The 20,896-nt window shown below is 40.2% G+C and overlaps 1 protein-coding gene across 1 annotated transcript; it reads left to right on the top strand.

The window, feature by feature from the left end:
* The first annotated feature begins 423 nt into the window (after window positions 1-423).
* On the top strand, window positions 424-19,055 carry LOC107188436. The gene is made up of 8 exons (XM_015576730.1): window positions 424-525; window positions 2,429-2,667; window positions 4,077-5,015; window positions 6,551-6,902; window positions 9,024-9,429; window positions 9,850-10,121; window positions 12,493-12,677; window positions 18,573-19,055. Exons 1-8 carry the CDS (start codon window positions 424-426, stop codon window positions 18,634-18,636), a joined length of 2,559 nt encoding a protein of 852 aa, XP_015432216.1. The 3' UTR covers window positions 18,637-19,055.
* Window positions 19,056-20,896: the final 1,841 nt, after the last annotated feature.

Raw genomic sequence — 20,896 nt, 5'->3', positions numbered from 1 at the left:
ATACAGTGAAACAGACGGAAGATCATACGTTGTGCGTGTGTGGATTTTGTCTATGTAGACACTACCCAGTTAAAGGGTCAAGTGTATCAGTACCATTCCCATAGAATTTCGCGTTCAGGAAGTGGCAAGAGAAAGGGAGAAACAGCAATCTGACAATCGTTTCTATGGAATTAAGGATTTTACGCAACAGTGGTCCATCGTGTCCGTTAACGTTCAGCTGTGTCGCTTCGGAAGATTGAAAGTTCGCCGGAGTAATTGATCGTGAGCCGTGAGTGCGCGGATGAATAGGGACAAACGACGATCGATTTGGAATTGGAGAAAATCGTGGTCAGAGTGACCGAACGGACGTGGAAAAAGAGGTTTCGGCATGACCTGTGGCAGCGATAAGGACTCGTTGGAAACATCGGGCGGGGAGGAGGAGGCATGGAAGCTGAAGCTGGTCGACAGTCTCATCATCAGGGGCTCCAGCTTACCCTGCCATCCCCGGGAATCCCCGGTCTGGACGTCGTGAGAGCCTTGCACCAGGTCTGATTCATTGAATCGAGCTCCATTTCGTCGCCCTAGTTCTTAACTGCTCTAACTCTAATTTTTCAACAAAATTTCGTTAATCAATCTACGTGCGTCTCATTGGTCCAAAGAATACAAATTCACCATAATATAAAGAAAATTCACCCTGAAAACAAACAAATATTCTTTTAAGTCCTAACTCCGAAACTTTGAAAGTATTTTTTTTCTTAACGGTTGTCTCCAAATACTAACAATAATTAAAAATTTATGTTTAAATAATAAGATAAAATTGTTCGATGCGCATATTAAACCCCACGATCTTAGCTAGTTCCGGAAATGCGAAAGCTCGTACAATTGCATTTAGATTTACGGTCTCCATTGATCATTTTCGTTTCATCGATCTGTATTCTCGGTCCGACCTGTAATATTATAATGTAACCTTATTACCGTGTATCTGCCTGAAAAGGCAAAAATGAAGTTAACTTGGTTAAACAACGTTAGCGACACTCCGTTTAATTTTTCCGTGTGAGCAGTTAATTGGATAACACGGGTATCGGGGCAAAACGGAGCAGGTGGTTCTACACACCCGAGTCCATCGATTTCATCTCCATCGGTGCTATTCATTCTTCTTCGTTCTCTTTACCCCCGTGATATCTTGACCTTGAGTAGTTTGATGCTTGTTCCCTATAGGTACGTTCAAGATTGATCGGATTAAAGGGGAATGTATCGCTTGTTCTTAAGAAATATGAAACTTTTGTTCGAGAGTTTCAGTACTCTTCACGACGCAAAGCAAACTATTTATATTCCAGCTATTATACCTATAATACTTCCTTTAAACACTTAATTATGATGAAAACAGCGTTTCTTATCACACTTAAAAAAAACTGTCGTTTCACTGAACCTACAAACTGCAACATGTTTGCTAGAATAATTCTCTGGTAAGCGGGCAAAAGAGTAGAGTAATGGCACCGAACTCCATTTATATTTAATTAAATATTGGCCAATAGAAAGGGAAAAACTTAAAAGTCTTTATGCTACTATATTTGTCATTCACTTCTACATATTTAAAAATAACAGTAGTTTCATAAATTACTATTGTTTGTCATTAAAATAGGGAAAATATAACGGAGTACAAACTTAACAGTTTTAAAAAACTGCTCACAATATGAAACCTTGCTAAAATTAAAACTCAAAATTAAAGTCATTTATTTTTCTGCCTTTTTAAGACAATTTGGGCATATAAAGGCAGCATCAGTAGTACCGCATGATTCATAGACACATCTGTAGCATTTGGTGCATTGAACACACTGTTCACCAGTTATGGTCCTTAGAATAAAGGCACGAACAAAATAAACATCCTGCGTCGTCGTATTTATTTTCAGCCTGACCAGCATTGAAAAGGAACCTGGTTTCAGAGTTTTTCATTCATCCTTCCACACCAACACGCATACCCATTCTCCTCCACACCCTTTTCTTTTATTCTCTTTAACCCACCCTTATGAGAACTACGCCCTTAACCTTCTTTTCCCTTACTTGCCTATTTACTTCCCTTAACCATTCTATTATCTTTTGAAGATTTATGTATTTTATCGTATGTTTTATCACTCCCCCCCCCCTCTTCTCCCCGTCGCTTTTCAACCAAGGAGGCCCTCGAAAGTTTGAAGGCTCCTGGTCCCAAAAATGTTAATTCAGGCCTGATCCCTTGTTAGTTTCTTCAATTAACAGCGATATACGGAAATCCCTCGATGAATGCGACACAACACAAGGTTAAACAGAAACTAAGCAGAGGCTCGGCTTCGTGCAAAAAACAAACTTATAAGGGGCAGAAAACCTTTCCGCTTTGCTACGAATGCTCCGAAGCGGACCCGAGTACGTCACACTCATCGAGACATTACTGTAATGTTCTTGTATTTGTTTCCAGACTGTGATATCGCTACGAACCGCGCTGGACTCATCGCGCGAAGAGCTGCGGCGTCTTAAAGAGAGCGTCGGTGATTTTTCTGGCGAGAGCTACGCTGACGTCGTCGAAAGGCTCGCTCTCGAGAATCACGTCCTCAGGCGAAAGATCCTGAGCAGGAACAGTGAGTTTTCTAGTGATGCTGCGACTAGCCCGCCGCCCCAGGCGCGTCTTTTACCACTCGCAGTAGAGGACATCAAAGAGTGAGTCCCGAAAAGTGTCTCTGTGAGCAATTAAAGAGCTTGTCCGCGGCTTTCGCTCGTCTTTTATGACGCATCAATTCCATTCCTCCTTTGCTGTGTTCGTAGAAATCCCCCGTATTCTGCGACGAGAGGCGATTCATTGTGCTTAATTATTCTATAAAAATAGAATCACTGTGGGCCAAGGCGTTTTTCAAAGAACGCTGTTATTCGATTGATTTTTCGAATAGATGTTGTGTCGAATTTTTGATTTCCTTGGTTTCATGACCTTACTTAATATTATTTGAGTAATATTATAATCGATAGATAAATTTACATTTATTAGTTTCTTTGGAATTTAAGGATTTCCTATCTTGCTTTTTTTTTAAGAGAATGCAAATATTCTTTATTTATATTTTCAAATAACATCGATAGTCAATTATTTCTTTGTCTTTCGGGGTTGGAGAGCTGTGTACAGATTATACTACAATATACAGGGAGGTCCGTATATTTTCCACCTCATCATCTGTTTCTGATCAAAAAATTATTTGCCAGGTTATTTTATAAATCATTGACCTAAGACAAATTAAGGTAAAGGAGAATTTAATTTGGAAGGAAATAACGAAATAATTTAAAAGACCATCTGCTGGTTCAAATAAAATACCATAACATACATTTCAAAATAATTGTTCACCCTTATCCGAGCAATCTATTTACGTAACGTAGATGGACAGTCGGAGGCTAATGGAATATGAGTATATCACGTGATTTTAATAAATAGTATAATTTATTTTTAGGATAAATTTGTAACATTACTCATAACTTTTCGATAACTTATTTATTAGGCTACAACGAGGATTAAATGAGTTACATATACAAAATATATTAGTATCAGTCCATTGGACTTATCTTGACCGGATGAGGGTTAACCAAATAAGGAAACATTTTGTTCGAACAATTATCTTTAAAATACACCACGCAAATAGTGCCCATGCGAAAATTTATCTATACAATATCGCCAAAATTACCACCCACATACTTTCAAACAACCTGTATAACCAAATTTCATTTTCACGATAACGATTACAGTCGCGGCGAATCATAGATAAGTCTCAGCAGATGAACAATCGTCGAGAATTCCGTCACAATACACACACACACATACACACACACACACACACACACACACACACACACACACACACACACACACACACACACACACAGAGATACATAAACAAACCCGCAGATGGTTGCTTCGTAATTCGCTGCCCACGACTGCACACAGTATAATGGCAAAGCTTCATAGGCGTCGCGTTAATTAAAAGGAACGCGGACAGTTCCTCGATGCACCTATTAATAACCACGTGTAGCATGTACAACACAAGGCGGTTGGATTCCCGTTGTCATTCTCACCCCGCGAACGGTATCAGTCTGTCAGAGGAAACGGGCGTGCTCATGGACGCGTCGAGGGACAAAGTCGTCACGGACGAGGTGTCGGAATCATCCGAACCGATCGTCCACAGCGGCGTGGATAACACCACCGTCGAGATCCCCGATTCCCAGCCACCAGCTACCGATAAATCATCAGAGGATCCATCAGAATCATCCTCCGATCATCCAAACTTCGCGATGTCTAAGGACACCAACGTTCAGACTCGAATATCCGAGGTGGTCGGTTTGGAGGACAGAACCGGTACGAACGAGGCGTTCTCTGTCTCGATCGATAGATCGTCCATGGACACCGTGGAGGAGGAGACAATCGAGGTACTAGGCGACCGTTTGGAAGTGCCTGACAAGGACTTGGAGGATTTAAGCTTGAAATCGGTCTCGGACGGCGATAATTCGGTGTTCAGCGATAATAATCCCGACGCCCAGATGGTACAGCGACATCAACGACAGAATCAGTCGGTTGAACAGCCGAAGACCAACGATCAATCCGAGAACGAGTCCGAGGAGCTCGACGACATCGAGCTGATATTCACCACAGACGAGACCTGCCGTGATCTTGGCCTCCAAGAGGATCTTGTGTCGATCACCGAGACCGAGTCTTGGCCCCAGCCCGCCGTCACCGGGCAACCGGTTCTACTGAAGTACACCAAGTCCACGGAGGGCGAGTCGTTGGTCTGCAACGGCGAGAAGAACAGCTCCGTCGACGAGGCTGTCTCGTCGCAAAGCTCGAGCATCGATCGCGAGGAGAGCGTCGACCGGTTCGACGAGAGCTCCAGTACTAGATTGAACAAAATGTGGTCCCAGTGCTCGGTCCTGGTCGAGACCGATATCAGCAAGTGCGGCGTCGTCGAGGAATCTGAACACCCTACCAGACACGCGGTCAGGAGGAACACTCTCGCTGCGCCGCCAACCGCTTACAGGTAACCACCACTTTTTACTACCGGACTACGGATAGAGGCTATTGATTTTCTACGTTTACGTTCACACGCGCGCGTGAACCTTCTGCCGCCGAGTGCTTTTAACCTGTTAACCGACGAAGAAGAGTCGGCATGTCATTTCTATTTAACCCTCCGTAAACGATGTGGGTCGTTGACGACCACACTGAAAGAAGTTTTCTACACTTGACTTAACGAACGACTGTATAATGCACGCGAGGACTTTGATAAGTATTCCAGAATTTTTCAGATTTTTTGAAGAATTTTTTAACAGATTTCATAAGTAAATTTTGTAAAGGAAAATCGTTAGATTTGGCAACTGATTTTACTATGCGATTGTGCGAGATTCTGGTATGAATGTGAAATGATTTAAAGTCGTCCACTTTAAGACTTTGACAAAGTAAAATATTATTAACTGTTGTCTGATTACTCGATAGAAACTTCTCACGTTAATACATGTATGAAAGCGGTTTAATTAGCCGCTTGGTACTTAACAGCCATGAAACGTTTCCATTTACTTCCAGTTCCTTTTTTTTTAGTACTCTGCAACCCACCAGATGTGAGCATTCTTAATGAGTGGTATATACGTAAATGTAGCTACACTTTAATCACGTTTCCTGTCCATTAGTGCGTACGCATATCCGTATACACGGTTACACAGCAACTTAAAAGTTTGGGCGTACTTGCAACTGGACTATGTATCTTTATCCATTCGTCATTGTTGCACGTGTTAAAAACACAAAAAATAAACAATTTTAATAAAAATAGTGGTCACTTTGTTTTACATTTTGTACTTCGCTTCTGGTTTGTATAAAATAGTCCATGACGATAAGGGTTTCTATAAATATCCGTAGGTTATATATACTTACTTGCAAACATATAGATACAGAATTTTTTCATAAAAAAAAGTCACCACTAATTGTGTGTTAAGGTTTGAATGAATCCACACCATTTTACAATGAATCTTATAATAAATATATGTTCAAAATAATAAAAGGACATTACAATTGTTCTGTGTGTGCAACTATCGAGTAGCTGAGACCTAGCTTGCTCTAATATTACATTGAAATCATTTTTATCTTACTTGGCATCGACGCACTGAAAAATGCTGGGGCCAGTTCTATGGAGAGATACGGAAATGCCTAACGGTAGACTAAAATACTGTACTGTTTGATATTTGCGTGAAGAGGACTCGTACCCGATCTTGTTCGAATTCTCTCTGTCAAACTGTTCTTGATGTCGTTGACTCGATCTAAACTCGCGTAGACTTTGCTCAAGACTAACCCACGGAGCCTAGTTCAGCAGCTCTTTTTATATCCAGAAATTAGGATGGAGAAATGCAGAAGAATTTTCTTCTAGGAAATCATGACTCTCCCATGTCGCCATGGCTGCCTCCAGATAGACTACACAAGTGTGACTCCAGCTTCGAAAGGATTATACAAAGTTTCGAAAGAAATTTGGGCGTTGACGTAATCCTATAGTCCTGCCCAAACATAAACGACTGTGTTGACGTTTTCCAGGCCGATCATCCATCGCGAAGCACTGGCGGGAAATCGTCGAAAGAGCACGGCGCCATTGAGGCCTGTGATGGACAGAATCAGTGGCGCAAGACGGGAATCAGGTGCCCAAACGGACATCTCCGCGCTTCCGGCCCATTGGCGTTCGGAGAGCTACCTAGCGCACAAGGTGGCCCACACGTTCACCACGCTGCCAAGTAAATTCGCTCTGCCGGTTGGTGTGCCCGGAAGACTACGGCTCTCGGACAAGACGCGAGAGGCCAGACGTGTGATGCTCTCGGACATCAGTTTCACCAGCATGGTGCCGGAGCTGTCCAGGAGCGCCGATCACCTATGCCACGATCCACACGCACAGGTAGGATCCCTGCTGGGATTTGAATGGTCATAGATTTATATAGGTTGACATTTTTCGAGAGCTAATAACACTGTTCAACATATTTGAACTTTTTTTTTCGACGATTCGATCTCCACTATGCGATTATTATAGTGTGTTTGATTCGTTTATTACGAACCTGCAAACCGTTCTCCCTCGTACACTCATAATTTTTGAGAATTGTAAAACACGAAGTCTGTGTCGTAACCATTGAAGATACAGGTTCCTCTCGATTATCGTTTCATCGATTATTGTCCAGGCATTATACCCAACACAGGGGTGGGGGGGGGGGGGATAATGCCTGGACAATAATCGTGTAGAACAAGGCAGACGATAATCGAGAGGAGTTTGTAGTCCGAATACGCATCCAGTCAAACCGTAGTCTAAGGTGTTGTGTATTTACGCAAGATGGATGTAATAAAGAATTCAAGTTACGTCATCTTTCTGTGTTTCTTATTATCGCCCGATGAACGAAACAATGTGTCGAGTGGTCGAGTAAAGAAAACTACGTTCCATTAAATTATAAAGTAAAATCTTCTTGTTCCAAACCGAGAAGAATGCACGTGGCCATACCTTTTCTCTTTTTCGGGACCGGAGGAGCATCGCAATATTGATTTCGCAGTGGAAAGTTTATTGGAAGCCTTTTTAATCGATTCCTACGCGTGGTTACATAAAGGATAATTGATACGAGAACAGAACAGAACGAATGATATTTACGCCGCGTCCACACCCGCTGCGAACGAACATGTTTTTAAATGTGATGTAAATTCAGTAACGTTCAGAATTTAAAAATACCGCGTAAAAATAGTACAGTAGAAGATCGTTTATTGCAGCGTTCGGGGCTGTAGAGTGTAAAGATTCAGAAGAAAACCCAAAAAAATAATAACAAAGCATAAAAATTATAAAGAAAAACGTGAAAGAATTATTCACACATTAAAAAATAGTAGTAAATAATAGAAACAAAGGCAACAATTACCTAATTTTTTCAACAAGGCCATGGAATTATGACGAGCACACATGAATCGTATTATGTAACTCCATTCGTTCGACCTTCCTCGACGCATTTTCTGCGTATACACACGACAGCGAATAATTCTTGCCGATGATAGCCAGGCAACCTACGAACCGAGCGGCAAGAATCATTTGAGTGTACACGCGGTAACGTAATGATGTTTCCCGCTTTAGGAAAAGTCACTACGCCGATTGTTTATCGTAGAACTAATATACAGGATATTTATTAAATCATCGAAGAGACGTTCCTACGTACATTAAAAATAAAATATGCAGTGTAAGTTAATGTTGTAAACTGTAGCTTGATATCAAGACTTGTTATTATACACATATTTTGATTATTAAATGGTAAAAAGTTTAGCTCGATAGACATTTTGAAAAAACATATTATTCAAGCAATATTTCCACCCATATTTTCAATTTTATTTAGGTATATCTAGCATACAATACGTTGAAAACAATGAATTACAAACGAACGCGGCTGCATAACAATCATTAGACTTTCGATTTTTACGTCTTTATAATACTTTATATATTAGCTACAATTCATGTTATTTAGTCACATAGAACCCATAATAGTACGAAAAAATTATGGCATTCCATATTCTTTGAACCAGTCCATTAAAATCCATGTTTTTACAATAAATCGCAATCTACATAATAATCATTGCACATTAGCAAGAAAATTTAGTATTACATAGATGTGTATAAAAATCATGTACTCCACGCTCCAAGAACAACAGATGTATACAGATAAATAAATATATCAGTCATTGACTGTGATGAAAGGAACGACGTATATGTATCTCTTCGAGGAAATGTTTAGCGAACGGTCGGATTTCGGCGAAGACCGACAAGGCCCGATGTGGCCCGAGGTAGCCCGACACAGCCTGATTTTGGAAGGGCGTTGAGCGAAATCGGCACGATTCCGGTCATTCCCGCCATTCCCAAACGAATCGTTGTGTTGCGAGGATGTACTTTTCAGTGCTTATCTTACACATGTAGGTTATTTTATCGTCAATGTTAGAATCACGAAGAAAGAAATTAAACGGGCGAACAAGTTCTTAAATCATCGTTTTTTTGTTGTTTCAGACCTGCTTCAACTCGCGAGGATGCGGTCTCCGCACGCCGGACGTGCACCGTCGCGAGTCTTTGGGCTCGTCGGCTGGTTTCTGGCCCCGATGCAATCCCAGCACAGGCCTTCCGAGTCCCTGCGAATGCCGTCTGTCCACTGATCTCTATTCGTCGAGGTATCGCGGTTCCCTGAGTTCAATTCCATCACCTGGATTGGAAGTCGTCGGCGGTCCATCGAGAAGGCATTCATGGAGGGCGACAGCCGCGTCGTTCGACACGTGGAGGGTACCGGTGGCGACTTCGACACCGAGACCGACCTGGTCCTCCATGCCCTCATCGCCTACCCATGTACACCCACCGACGACGTCCACGAAAACTTCCAAGAACGTCCCGAAACGAACGCGGTCGAAAGTCACCTTTCAAGGTATGTTTCCATGATTTCTTATTTTTTCAACGTTTCGTGTCGTTTGTGCGTCATAATTTCGATATAACGACACGGATCTTCCCGCGTAAAATGTGACAGGGTATTATAAACGGGGTTTGAAAATAGGTTAGGATATCGATTTTTGGTTCGTGAAACGATTATGAAACATCTTCTTTCTAAATAACTACTACAAGGAATCTAAATTTTCTGTATTAGTTTTCATAATGGTTTTCGAACTGTTATCTTTTTGTTTTTACATTGGTTCCCAAACGGTTCGAGAATCGATTCTCGGATCGATTTTACTTTACCATATTAGTTTTCGAACAAGAATCACATAATCTTAGGGTGTGCGAAATTTAGGTCGCCGCTAACCGTATAACTAAAGAATTGTGAAGTAGCACGGTGGATATTTGGTTGCAGAGTGTCCAATGACCCGAGGAAGTTTGCCGAATTTGCGCTCCGATATGGTCGGCGGTGATAACAGCGGGGATTCGACCGAGTCGTTGATCGACGAGGCCGAGGATTATTTGCGACGTAGCATCGACTCGATGCTGACAGATTCCAGTAGCGGCGTAAATTCGGATTACTGGAACAAGCAAACGGCTAGACGAAGACGAGCGCGTCGCTACTCTGAGCCCGATCTCTTCCGTGAATGGCACCCGCCGCAGGATGCCAGACCGTACCTGCCAAAGGTAAATCTCGATCAGTATCTAACTACCTGTCATCAGTGGGATTTTAGCCATTGAAAGTATTAATTTTGAAAGGTAATTTTTAATAAATTTTACTTAACCCTTAACCGGTTACGTGGCGTTTGAAGTGGATCCGTCCATAATTTACTAAGTTCTGCATCGTAATCAGAGGAAGTTGTTCAAACGAATTTTGTAAGAATTTCTATAGTTTCACAAGATTTTTAAATGTCCCGTTACGGGTTAATATCATAGGATAGTATTAACATGAATAACTTCACATGGGGTGTTGAGTAAATTGTATCCATATGAGTTGATATTGTTCAATATCGATATCACTATTAATATAAGGTAATTTTACGTCAAATTGTTCCTTTTTTTCCTATGATTCCTAGGATTTTATTCAAAATGGGATATGATGTAGTCCACGATGAATAGGGGGGGGGGTTATTATATCATTTTTTGAGTTTGGAATTTCTTTCAGAGACACAGGACTTTCAATTTTTCGATTTTTTGTCCATTTTCGTGAAAATGGACAGCACTTATGAATTTATATCTCTGAAACTATTTGTCGTATTCGGTTGATTTCTGTTTTGTTTTAATCGAGAAGAATTAGCCTCCCGGAATGAATTTTTTTTAAGTACAAAAATAAGTTTTGCAATACTGAAAATGATAAACAAATTCTTATTTTGCAAATTTGGGCTAGAGGGGTCTTTAAAGATTGATTTTAAAAATCTGAAAAAAATACTACCGTATATGTTGGTGTTTTCCATAAAATAAGCTAGTAGGGTGTTGTGCGGTTCATAGTAACGTCGCAGTAAGGTGTTATAGACAGCGCCACAGCGGTGCGCCGCGGTTTAGGTAGAAGAACCGGGCCCTCCACTACGACGATCAACTGACCGTGCCGCAACCAACTCTAAATTATTTCAGTGAGGTCTAAAAACGATATCGATAATAAATCATAAAAATGAATCACAATAAAAAAAATGTAAGTATAAAAAATAAAAAAATCAGAAATATTACAATTATATTATTTCATTATTAATTATACTATAAATGATAAATTATCATTGAAAACACTTCAACGGATACGGTAATATTTTTTTGTATTTTTAAAACAGCGTTCTTGAGCAAAAATTGTGAAAATCAGAATTTGTTTATAATTTTCAGTATTGCAAAAATTATTTTTGAACTTGAAAAAAATGTATTCGGGAAGGCTGATTCTTTTCGATTAAAACAAAACAGAAATCAACCGAATACGATAAATAGTTTCGGAGATATAAATTCATACTTGTAGTACATTTTCACGAAAATGGACAAAAATCGAAAAATTGAAAGTCCTGTATTTCTGAAACAAAATACCAAACTCAAAAAATTATGACTTTCCCCCCCCCCCCCCCCCCACATACACACGCACACGCACGTGGATTACAGTATATCCTACTTTGAACCAAATCCCAGACATTGAGGGAAAAAAGTGATGGTGTGGAATTGGTGTGGATTTACCTTATAAATGATTTGGTGTGGAATTACCTTATAATTATCCGGATACACTGACAAAACCCCTAAATATCTGAAAAGCATGTTTACTGACTTACATCATTAATGCTTTCGTTGTCCTCGAAGTACAGGCCACAAAAACGGATGACCGGGTCTTGTTTGATTTTCCCATCGATGGGGTAATGTTTGATTTTCCACAGGGTGTTCCATGAAATTTCAGGACTTCTTGTTGACTTTACAAAACATTGTGTTACACGAAAGTTTAATCATATAGTATTTATGGGTGCTTAACTTTCGTAAATCGGAGAGTTTTTATTCGCATAATTGTTCGGAGATATGATGTTACTTTTTGTTTTTTAAACGAAAGTGTAGTACCATCTAAATATTTTTAGAACGAATCATGACAAATTCAACGATTATAAATATGGTACAAACAAAAAACACAAATAACCTATAAAAAGTCGATAGAAATTGTGCAACGTCGCGGTACCTTTGTACCTTTGAGCGTTCAATTATTTCTGAAGCGAATGCTTTGATATATCGCGACGTTGCACAATTTCCATCGACTTTCTATGCGTTATTTGTGTGTTTTTCTTTAACATATTTATAGTTGTCAAGACTTACTCTAATAAAAAAATATTTTAAAAATGTTGTAGTTTCATTTAAAAAATACAAAGTGAGTTCCATAGCTATGGGAAAATGCAGATAAACAAATGCTGACTTACGACAGTTATGTATAGTTAAATACAGTTCAATTTTATTTAAAGGTAAGCCCTGAAATTTTTTGGCGACACTAACGTGGGACACATAACATTCTTTTATGGTTTGAATGGAATAGGATCCCATGCTCACGATTTCCATCGATAATTTTTCGCAGATACCACGGGATCTTAAGCTGGATCATCTCGTGAAGGTTATATCGCCGGAGGGAAGAGTTCTTCAAGGACGAGTCAGGTACGTGGGACCAGTACCAGGTCGCGAGGAAGCGCATGTCGGCGTCGAGTTACCTTACCTGAATGGCTCCTCCGATGGTACTTTTCGCGGCAGGAGATTTTTCGACTGGTAAGTTCCATTGATGCTTCTTGAATTACGTTACCCTCATTAGGTGTCCTCTTAAATATGTTACCTTGAATACGATGTCTGACACAAAGAAATGAGACTAGACCTGCAACATAGGAACTGAGAGCGGAAAGTGGGTCACAGTTACATAGTTTCTGAACCTACTCTAACTTGCAACATTGTAACGAGCTTTAGTTTGGTAGCTACATACAGTCCAGAGATCTATACGTAATGAAGTGTAGACGTAATCTAGGGCAACGCTTCAACAGTCAATTATCTTTCTATACCCATTTATCGCGTAACTTATAAAAGATTCTTCTCTAAAACAAAATTCCACCGTGACAGGGTTAACTGGTGAGGTGGGGTCTGAGGAACGTAATTGGGTTAATCGAAGATAAAATTCATTTGAATCAAGTGGCGAGTTTAATTTAATTACATTTAATGATTTTAAGATCGCTGAAACGACGCGCATTAATAAACGGCATATATTATTACAACAACTTAATATTTACCATTTTATTCTATCTGTAACTACCTTTGGTAGACGTTTGTTCGTCATGCTTTGCGTTTCACTCTCTACAGTATGGAACAGTAGGAAATGTTCTTTTCACCACCACCCTACATATAGACTGTACTCGCGCATGTAAACGTGTGTAAGCAATACAATGGCTAAAGCAGAGCTGTCACTGTTCCATTAAGTATTATTCAACTGTATCTTCGTATGACTGGGTGAATTCCGCCGTTATAAACGCGTCTTGTACGCGTGTCGAGTCGCGGACTTGGCTGCCTTCGCTGTAACAATAACGAGGTTTTTTATCGAACGAACAGACGTCGCGTTTTCGCAACGAGCAGTTCTCATTAACAGAATGCCGGGGCGTTGCGACTCTGCATTATTACCCGCAGTGAAAATAACAGTGGCGTAGTGTATTTAAAGCAGAACTTAATGGCTTCAAGGAATCGATATTTAGTTCCCTATTTTCATGTGTTTCTTTAAAACTGTTGAGAAAGTCAGTCTATCAGAAAATTCTGTCCATTCTCTAGCGTACAGAAATTTTCAAACTCAAAGCTATCAGTAGCAGGTAGCAAATGGCTATTTAATTGTTCCGTTTTATCACCTTAATTATTTGCGTTACTACTGGAGCAATTCAAATAATGCTTTTCTTGAATAGTAGAAACCCGGGGCTTGGTGGGCTAGTTTTTCAGTATTTGATTTTTAATAAATTTTGTGGGCGAAATATCATTACAGTGGTTATTATATTTAGTAAGACGTAAGGGTGATTCATAAATACATGTCAATATTTCAGGGGGTAAATCTACACGCCAAAACAAGTAAAAAATGTCATATGAACATATGTCCGATACATCTTAGTTTTTGAGTTCTTCACAGACAATTTTTCGAGTGTACTTCACAAAATTTGAATGGGGCGATATTTTAGCCGCCGCATAAGAAATTAGACATTTTTAGAAATCGCTATAACTTTTAGATTAACCAATATAATTTATTAAAATTTTGAATACAAACTGACATTATACAGCATTATCCAATGAAGAATAATAAGTATAAATACAGGACCCGACTTCCACCAGCAGACAATGAAAAACGGATTTTTACGTGTCCCGCAAACCACCACCAGTCTAAAAAAAACGGATTTATTCGTGTTCCGACAACAATGTGTTAATGAGGTTTAGCACATTGATAGAGCTTGGAATTCTGAAGCCAATGATATTTGTTTCAGTCACATATGGCCATTAGTTTATGAAATATTTAATGTTCAGTGCCGAGAAGCCTTCGAACACTCATCGAGGATTTACTGTAGTGTTTACGGCTTGGTGTTCCGCATCTTGGAAGGGTTCCTTCCGCGGGCATCGTCGCGGTTTCCCCGGTTGCGAAGTTCTCAATTAAATCGGCGCCGCCGGCAGATGGAAGGAGGCTTTTCCGAATCCTGGCCGACGGTATTTAATTTCGTAATTGCCTCGTGTTTCCGAGGGTAATGGGCCGCGGGTACGAGCTGCTGCGTGACAAAAGCAATTCCGCGCCCCGCGATAAACTCTCGTCTCGAGCCTCGTGTGTCGTGCGCGCGCGCACCTGCATTTGCACACCGTGTGCACGACCTCAAATGTGGGGCTGCCTTTCGTGGAAGAATGCAAAGTTCCCCGTGAACTCTCCGCTCGATAACTCTGTATTACATTCAAACAGCCATTGTTTTACATTGTAAAATACCCTCGTTAATTCATTCCCTTTCTTCAGACGTGGAATATCTTGTTGTAGCATCTGGTAGATTCGGAAATGGGGCTATTGATTTGACCCGAATGAACGAAAATTACCTAGGTATCTGTGAGAGATTGAGATCTCATGGAGATCCTGCTGGTAGACGAGTTAATCGAGAATCTTTGTTAGGAGGCTGATTGTTTTTTGGAAAAATTTGGTACATCGACAATGGTAATGGTCAGAGTAAACTTTGATCAACCTGGATATGTCAGATAAACCTGGATTGTATTCCCTAGTCAAAGTGGAACCAGTCATCGCCGTCCGAGGGTTAAACAATTTGTGAGGTAACAATGGAACAAAAAAAAGTATCTTTCGAGTATATCTGATCGATTAAAGCTCTATTATGGAGTGTGTATAATTATAGGGGACGGTGGAACCAATGACCGCTTGGAGCTTAACGATAAGTGTGTTTTACATCTTGTTTCCGGTACCGTGATTTCCCATTCAAGTCGTGTCGACAGTGTTGAAACGCATTTAGCTTCTTTATCCAAAGTGTTTCACCATTAGACGGGACGATGAATAAGTAATGAGGGGCTCCATCGTTCCGTGGTCGTTGGTCGTTCCAGGTCTAACCTGCACGTTGACCGCCATACATACAGTGAACGTATGGAACTGTGGTATCGACTATATTGTATATTTAAACTAACAGCTTCTAGCGAAAAGTACGGAGCTATTTTTATTCATGCTACCAGATAGGCTTTCAACGAAGTACATAGTATCGAGTGAATAGAAATAAATTCATAATTAAGCTCTGGGGCCGCCGACTTGTGCAGAATATGTAGTGAGATGGCTTCGTCCATTCAGAATGTATTTCCAGTATTTTTATACAGGGTGATGGAAAAAGGTCTAAGGTTTTAACTTCTTACTTTAAAAGTTAAATTATAGTTTAATTATATTACTATTTCTACACTTTTGTTAATATCAAAGTAAAGATAAAACGTAGATTTATTCGAATAACAACAATTCTTTTGTATTTGATTAACTTTTCTACTTATACGTTAAAAAACTGCGATAGTAACTCTTAAGTGATCAGGAATTAGGTTTGTAACGGTACAGTACTCCTCATCGAGGAGTAAAATATTTATAATTAACATAGATTCAGAAATCAATTCTTTCAAAGGAAAATACAAAAGTTTTTGTTTTTTTCCTTCGAACAACATCTTAATGTTTATCCTATCAGGTTAGTCAAACCCTGTAGATAAAAGTTCATTCACATACTCATAGATTCGTTGAAACAAACAATATTACCTTACGGAGGTGTAAGATACATTTGCAGATTATTTTACCAGCGATTCGGCTAAATAGCAGGTAAATTAAGTTTTAAACGTCAACCTTAAATCTCCCGGCAATTTCAGGTATTTAATCACGACGAGGGCGCATGCAATTTCGCATAAAAGATTAGGTAATAATCCGTCTCGCGAGTACTTCGAGCTATTTTCTTAATTATTGTTTCTTCGTGACACATCGAGTATGCCATTACGAAAAGTTCCTCGCGTAATTTGCCTGTTCACTCACCATGTAATTACAGGTAACGTAATAATACGATACTAAGTACATTGTTGTAAGTCTATCGAATGAAATGATTATTTTTATGATAACTGATGGGCGATGAAGCGACATCAGTTTCAAATTAATGACGAAACCATCGTAATACTGCAAATGCTGGGACTGTGATGAGGCCTTGGGGAAAAGGACTTCTACGGTATCATTTCTCAAGATATTAAAGCTCCTTTAATATAAGGGAAAATACAGCTTAATTTATGTATGAAAATTATGGTATTCATGGTTGCCGCGATTTAAATTGTTGTATTCATCTGAAGAAAAAAAAGCATGGATGATCTTAATCTATATGAAAATGTTCCAACGCTCTTCTGGGACAATCTGTATAGAGAATGTAAAAACTCTTGACCGATAATAACCTAACCATTTTTCATTTCATAAATCGGTCTAAGATTGACAACTCTGAATGGAAAAATTCCCCTTAAGGGGCTGGATACACGTTTTTTTAAAAAATAATTAAAAATCTGGGTAACTTTCTTTGTAAGTGTACATCGTATTCTTATTTACTTGTCCTTCGAACGATCTTGTTTACCAGCCGTTCGTATTTAGCGAAACCATTCTCTAAAATCGGGACTTTCGATCTCGGCTACGTCTATGGCAGACCTGATACAGGCGTGTGTTTCCCAGGTTCTCTGTGCATGTTCGACGGCTCGAAGACTTGTCACATACATTACCGCGGAGAAGCCTTGTTTCGCGGGGGTTGCCTTGGAAAATCGCTCCAAGTTTGGCTCGGAACGCTCGCGTGACGAATCGTCGTCCCTGAAAGTGCACCTCCTCAGATTTTGATCTCGAGAAGGCACCTATGCGTTTAGGTCTTCACGTGTAACTCTAGCAGCGGTGAAACACAGCCCGAGGCGAACGCCAATGCTTCCCCGCCCCTCGATTGTTTTGAATCGTTGATAAGGTGTAATTGACCCAGAAGCGCCGACTTGAAGTTTCTGTATCTTTCCACTGAATGCAGATTCGTTTCCTGTTCCATATTTCTGCCCTTTCTCGTAATGTGGTTTACTGAAAAAACGTTGACATTATATTTGAAACAGCTGTAAAATTAACAATTAAAAAAATGTTCAAAAATCTTTAGTGATACGTTTATATATCATTAAAGACTACAACATATCCAAGCGTCAACAAAATCCGAAATGTCACTCCAAAAAGTGTTCGATTTCGCGTGGAATGACTTGAAGGCGATGTTAGGTATACTTTTTTTTCAGAACCCGATTTTCGTATGACCTACCTTTTCTGAGCCCTAATTAGAAATGCGTAAGTTTCCACGGTTCTAACTTATGCTACATTAAACGTGAATAATTTCTCTTTAGTTTGATACAAATTAACGTGCAAAAATATCAATTATTATTCAATTGATTTAATTTTTGCTAGGCGATATTAGGTACGGTCACCTTATATGGTATTGTCTGGTTCGTCGATCTGAACATCGCTAAGATCATCGTTACATTTTTCCATATTCATCTACAGAAAAAAAAGTACAATTTTTTGTTCGCGTGACTGGTCTTGTTAAAGCTTTCAAGCACGATTACGTTTCGAAACGAAGCGGGGTAAACACACTCAAGCTCACATGCTTTTGTACCGTGAATCGCGAGGAAAATGCAAATGGCCTAGCGATGGCTGATGCAAACGGGTGCCCGTTACAATGCACGTGTTTACGGCCGCCTTCGTTCGATTCTTCCGTGAAAGGCGAGCGTAGTACGAGCAGCACCGGTGCAACATTGATCTCTAACCGGTCATCAATTTTTTTCCCACCGTCGACTCCGTAACCGCCGTGTGTACGCTTTGCAGCAAGAACACGATTTTCTGCTGTGGCCGCTTTCGGAGAGTTTCTCACGCGTGTGTAACTCTACGGCTGAGCGTTATCGAACTTATTTCCGTGTTTTACGCAATTTATTACCGACTTTTACGATACTACAAAAGAATTATTATCTCCGCAATTATTATAGGATATTCATTCATTTTATGGAAATATAAGGCTGTAAATGCATAAAATGCACAGTTCAGTTATCACTAGAACATTAATTATCAGTTTCTTATATCAGCCATGATCTTTCCTGTTTCAGCGATCCAGATCGAGCGATCTTCGTACCGTTCAAGAAGGTGATCCTAGCCTGGTGCACCACCTGACCCGAACCGTCCAACACCCTGATGACTCCACAAATCCTGCTCTCTCAGTATCCCATGTGAACCACCACATCTGGGTGCAGTAACACAGACACACTTGATCTCTGAAGATCTCCATGGGTATGTGATAATTTACGATCCTTTTACGACCGTCAAATATTGCTCGACACGGACAAATATGAGTTCTCTCGTGCGGAGAAAAGAGACCATTCCGACAATCCATCGCGGAAGAGAGAGTCCATTGTGGATACTCGACTTCTCAGAGTCAGCTACCTTGCTACTCAGGAGTCAACACAAACGTCTTCACCAGCTCGAACCGTACAACGTAATTTCAGAGTGTATTACTCGGTGTTTTTCCTGAACACGTCGGGACAACATGTGATCAATATTTTACATTAAGTTCTTCAAGATCGCACTGTGTTTTCCGTTGACAAGCGTTTTAAGCGTAAAGTCCAATCACCGACGGACGTGGACTCGCATCGGTTCCAATTGCGAGTGTATTTATCTATAAACCGACGTTTACATTGGCCAACTATTTCGTCGACATGAAGTCGTTCAACTGGAAAGGGTTTACACTATAGAGTGACCTCGTCGTCTAACCTTTTTTTATTGTTCAAGATGGCTGATGTGTCGTGTAAAGAGGTTTACGTCTAATGCCAGCCATTGCAATTGGTTTGTTGGGCGAATTAAAAAAACAGAATTGGACCTAGACAAGTACAAATTAAATCCAGTTCAGTTAAACAAATATTAAGAAATCTGAAATTAGACAAAAATATTTTAAATTAGAAAAATGTACGCATCACTCGTACTATTCCACAAGCACTCGTGTCGCTGGTACAGGTCTCTCTCTGGATTCCAATTTAATTCAAACATATTTTCCCCTCTCAGAGCTGATTTGACACCATCAGGTTGTTCAACCAGAAGTAGACAAACGGTCATCCTTTGGTTGAACTACTGGAAGTCGTTTTCTATTGATTGAAATCCCGTTTACACGAGCGAGTTTGAACAACTTATGAGCTCGTCTGACCAAAAGTTGCCGAATGTAAACGTCGCTTAAGGGACGAGAGCAGATGAAGGCGTGAAGTTGCGGCCACGATATAGCGAGGTCGTAAGATCGATGAAGTGTTAATACTTAGACTACGGTGCCTGGATCATTTAGGCCCGAGTTTTTAAAAGCTCCATCTAATTCATCAACTTATGTATCGAATTTAAGCTAGGAGTTCTACATATTAACCATGTGCCCTCTCGGAGGCTTTTCCGCTATGGGAAAGTGACACGTCGAGTTCACATTCCTGTGCAATTTCTCGACAGCTTTTCAAACTATTGCTACCAATTTTAATAATTTGCCTCTCAGTACGTGGAGACAGTTTCTTCTTAGGCCCTCCTGTCTTATTTTTGTCATATTTTGACGGATCAATAAATTCGAGATAACCTCATGGGATCGCCCAAGTTCACGTGCAATTTCTCTAATTCCCATTTCTTGCTTGTTACACGCGACATCAATAAGTGTCGGTGCTTGATGCTTCAATTTACGACCTCGCTATATCGTGACCGCGTTATTATACTCAAAACGCGTCAAGGGGAGTTATTTCCACGCTTGAATGGAGTAAATCAGTATTATTATGGGGAACATTATGGCATATATTGCCTGAGCAAAAGCGCAACCGATGGACTTCTAGCGCTCGATGAACCCCGCGACCGAGCGACCGAAAATTCGGGAAGGAAAAACGTTTCGACCAACGTTAGACCAGGAGCAGCCGGAAGCTGCTCTTTTGTTCGTTCCCTTGTCGTCGCAACGGTAACGTAGGAATCGCTATTGTCACACAGAGAACATTCTTTTCCATTGTTCCGTCGCGCGAATGCACCAAAGACCTAGTCGAGGCACTTCCGACGATTGGTCCGCTCTGTTGCGTATAGAAAGGAGGAGCTTCTATCAAACGCTTTGTCTATCAAAAGGTAGGTACCACTTTTCCAGAAAACTATTTTAATTTTGTCCATGATTTCCATTTCTTGCTTTCCTCGTGGAAACACGCGATTTATACCGATATTTTTTCCTCTGTACTATGTGAACAGTACGTAAACTGTAAACAAGTTTATGCAAACTCACCATTTTGAATACTAACGTGTGAAGTTTAAAATTGGACAGAATTTTAAATCTTACATTATGGGTTTTACTATATCGAAATAAAACCATTCTAATGTGTTTGCAATTTGGGAGATTCGGGGGGGGGGGCAATGTATGGTATGCTACATCGAGCAGCAT

Source organism: Dufourea novaeangliae, unplaced genomic scaffold, assembly GCF_001272555.1.
Source record: "Dufourea novaeangliae isolate 0120121106 unplaced genomic scaffold, ASM127255v1 scaffold124, whole genome shotgun sequence".
NCBI classification, from domain to species: Eukaryota; Metazoa; Arthropoda; class Insecta; order Hymenoptera; family Halictidae; genus Dufourea; species Dufourea novaeangliae.
The sequence above is the reverse complement of the archived record's forward strand: the minus strand, read 5'-3'. Positions and strand labels throughout refer to the sequence as shown.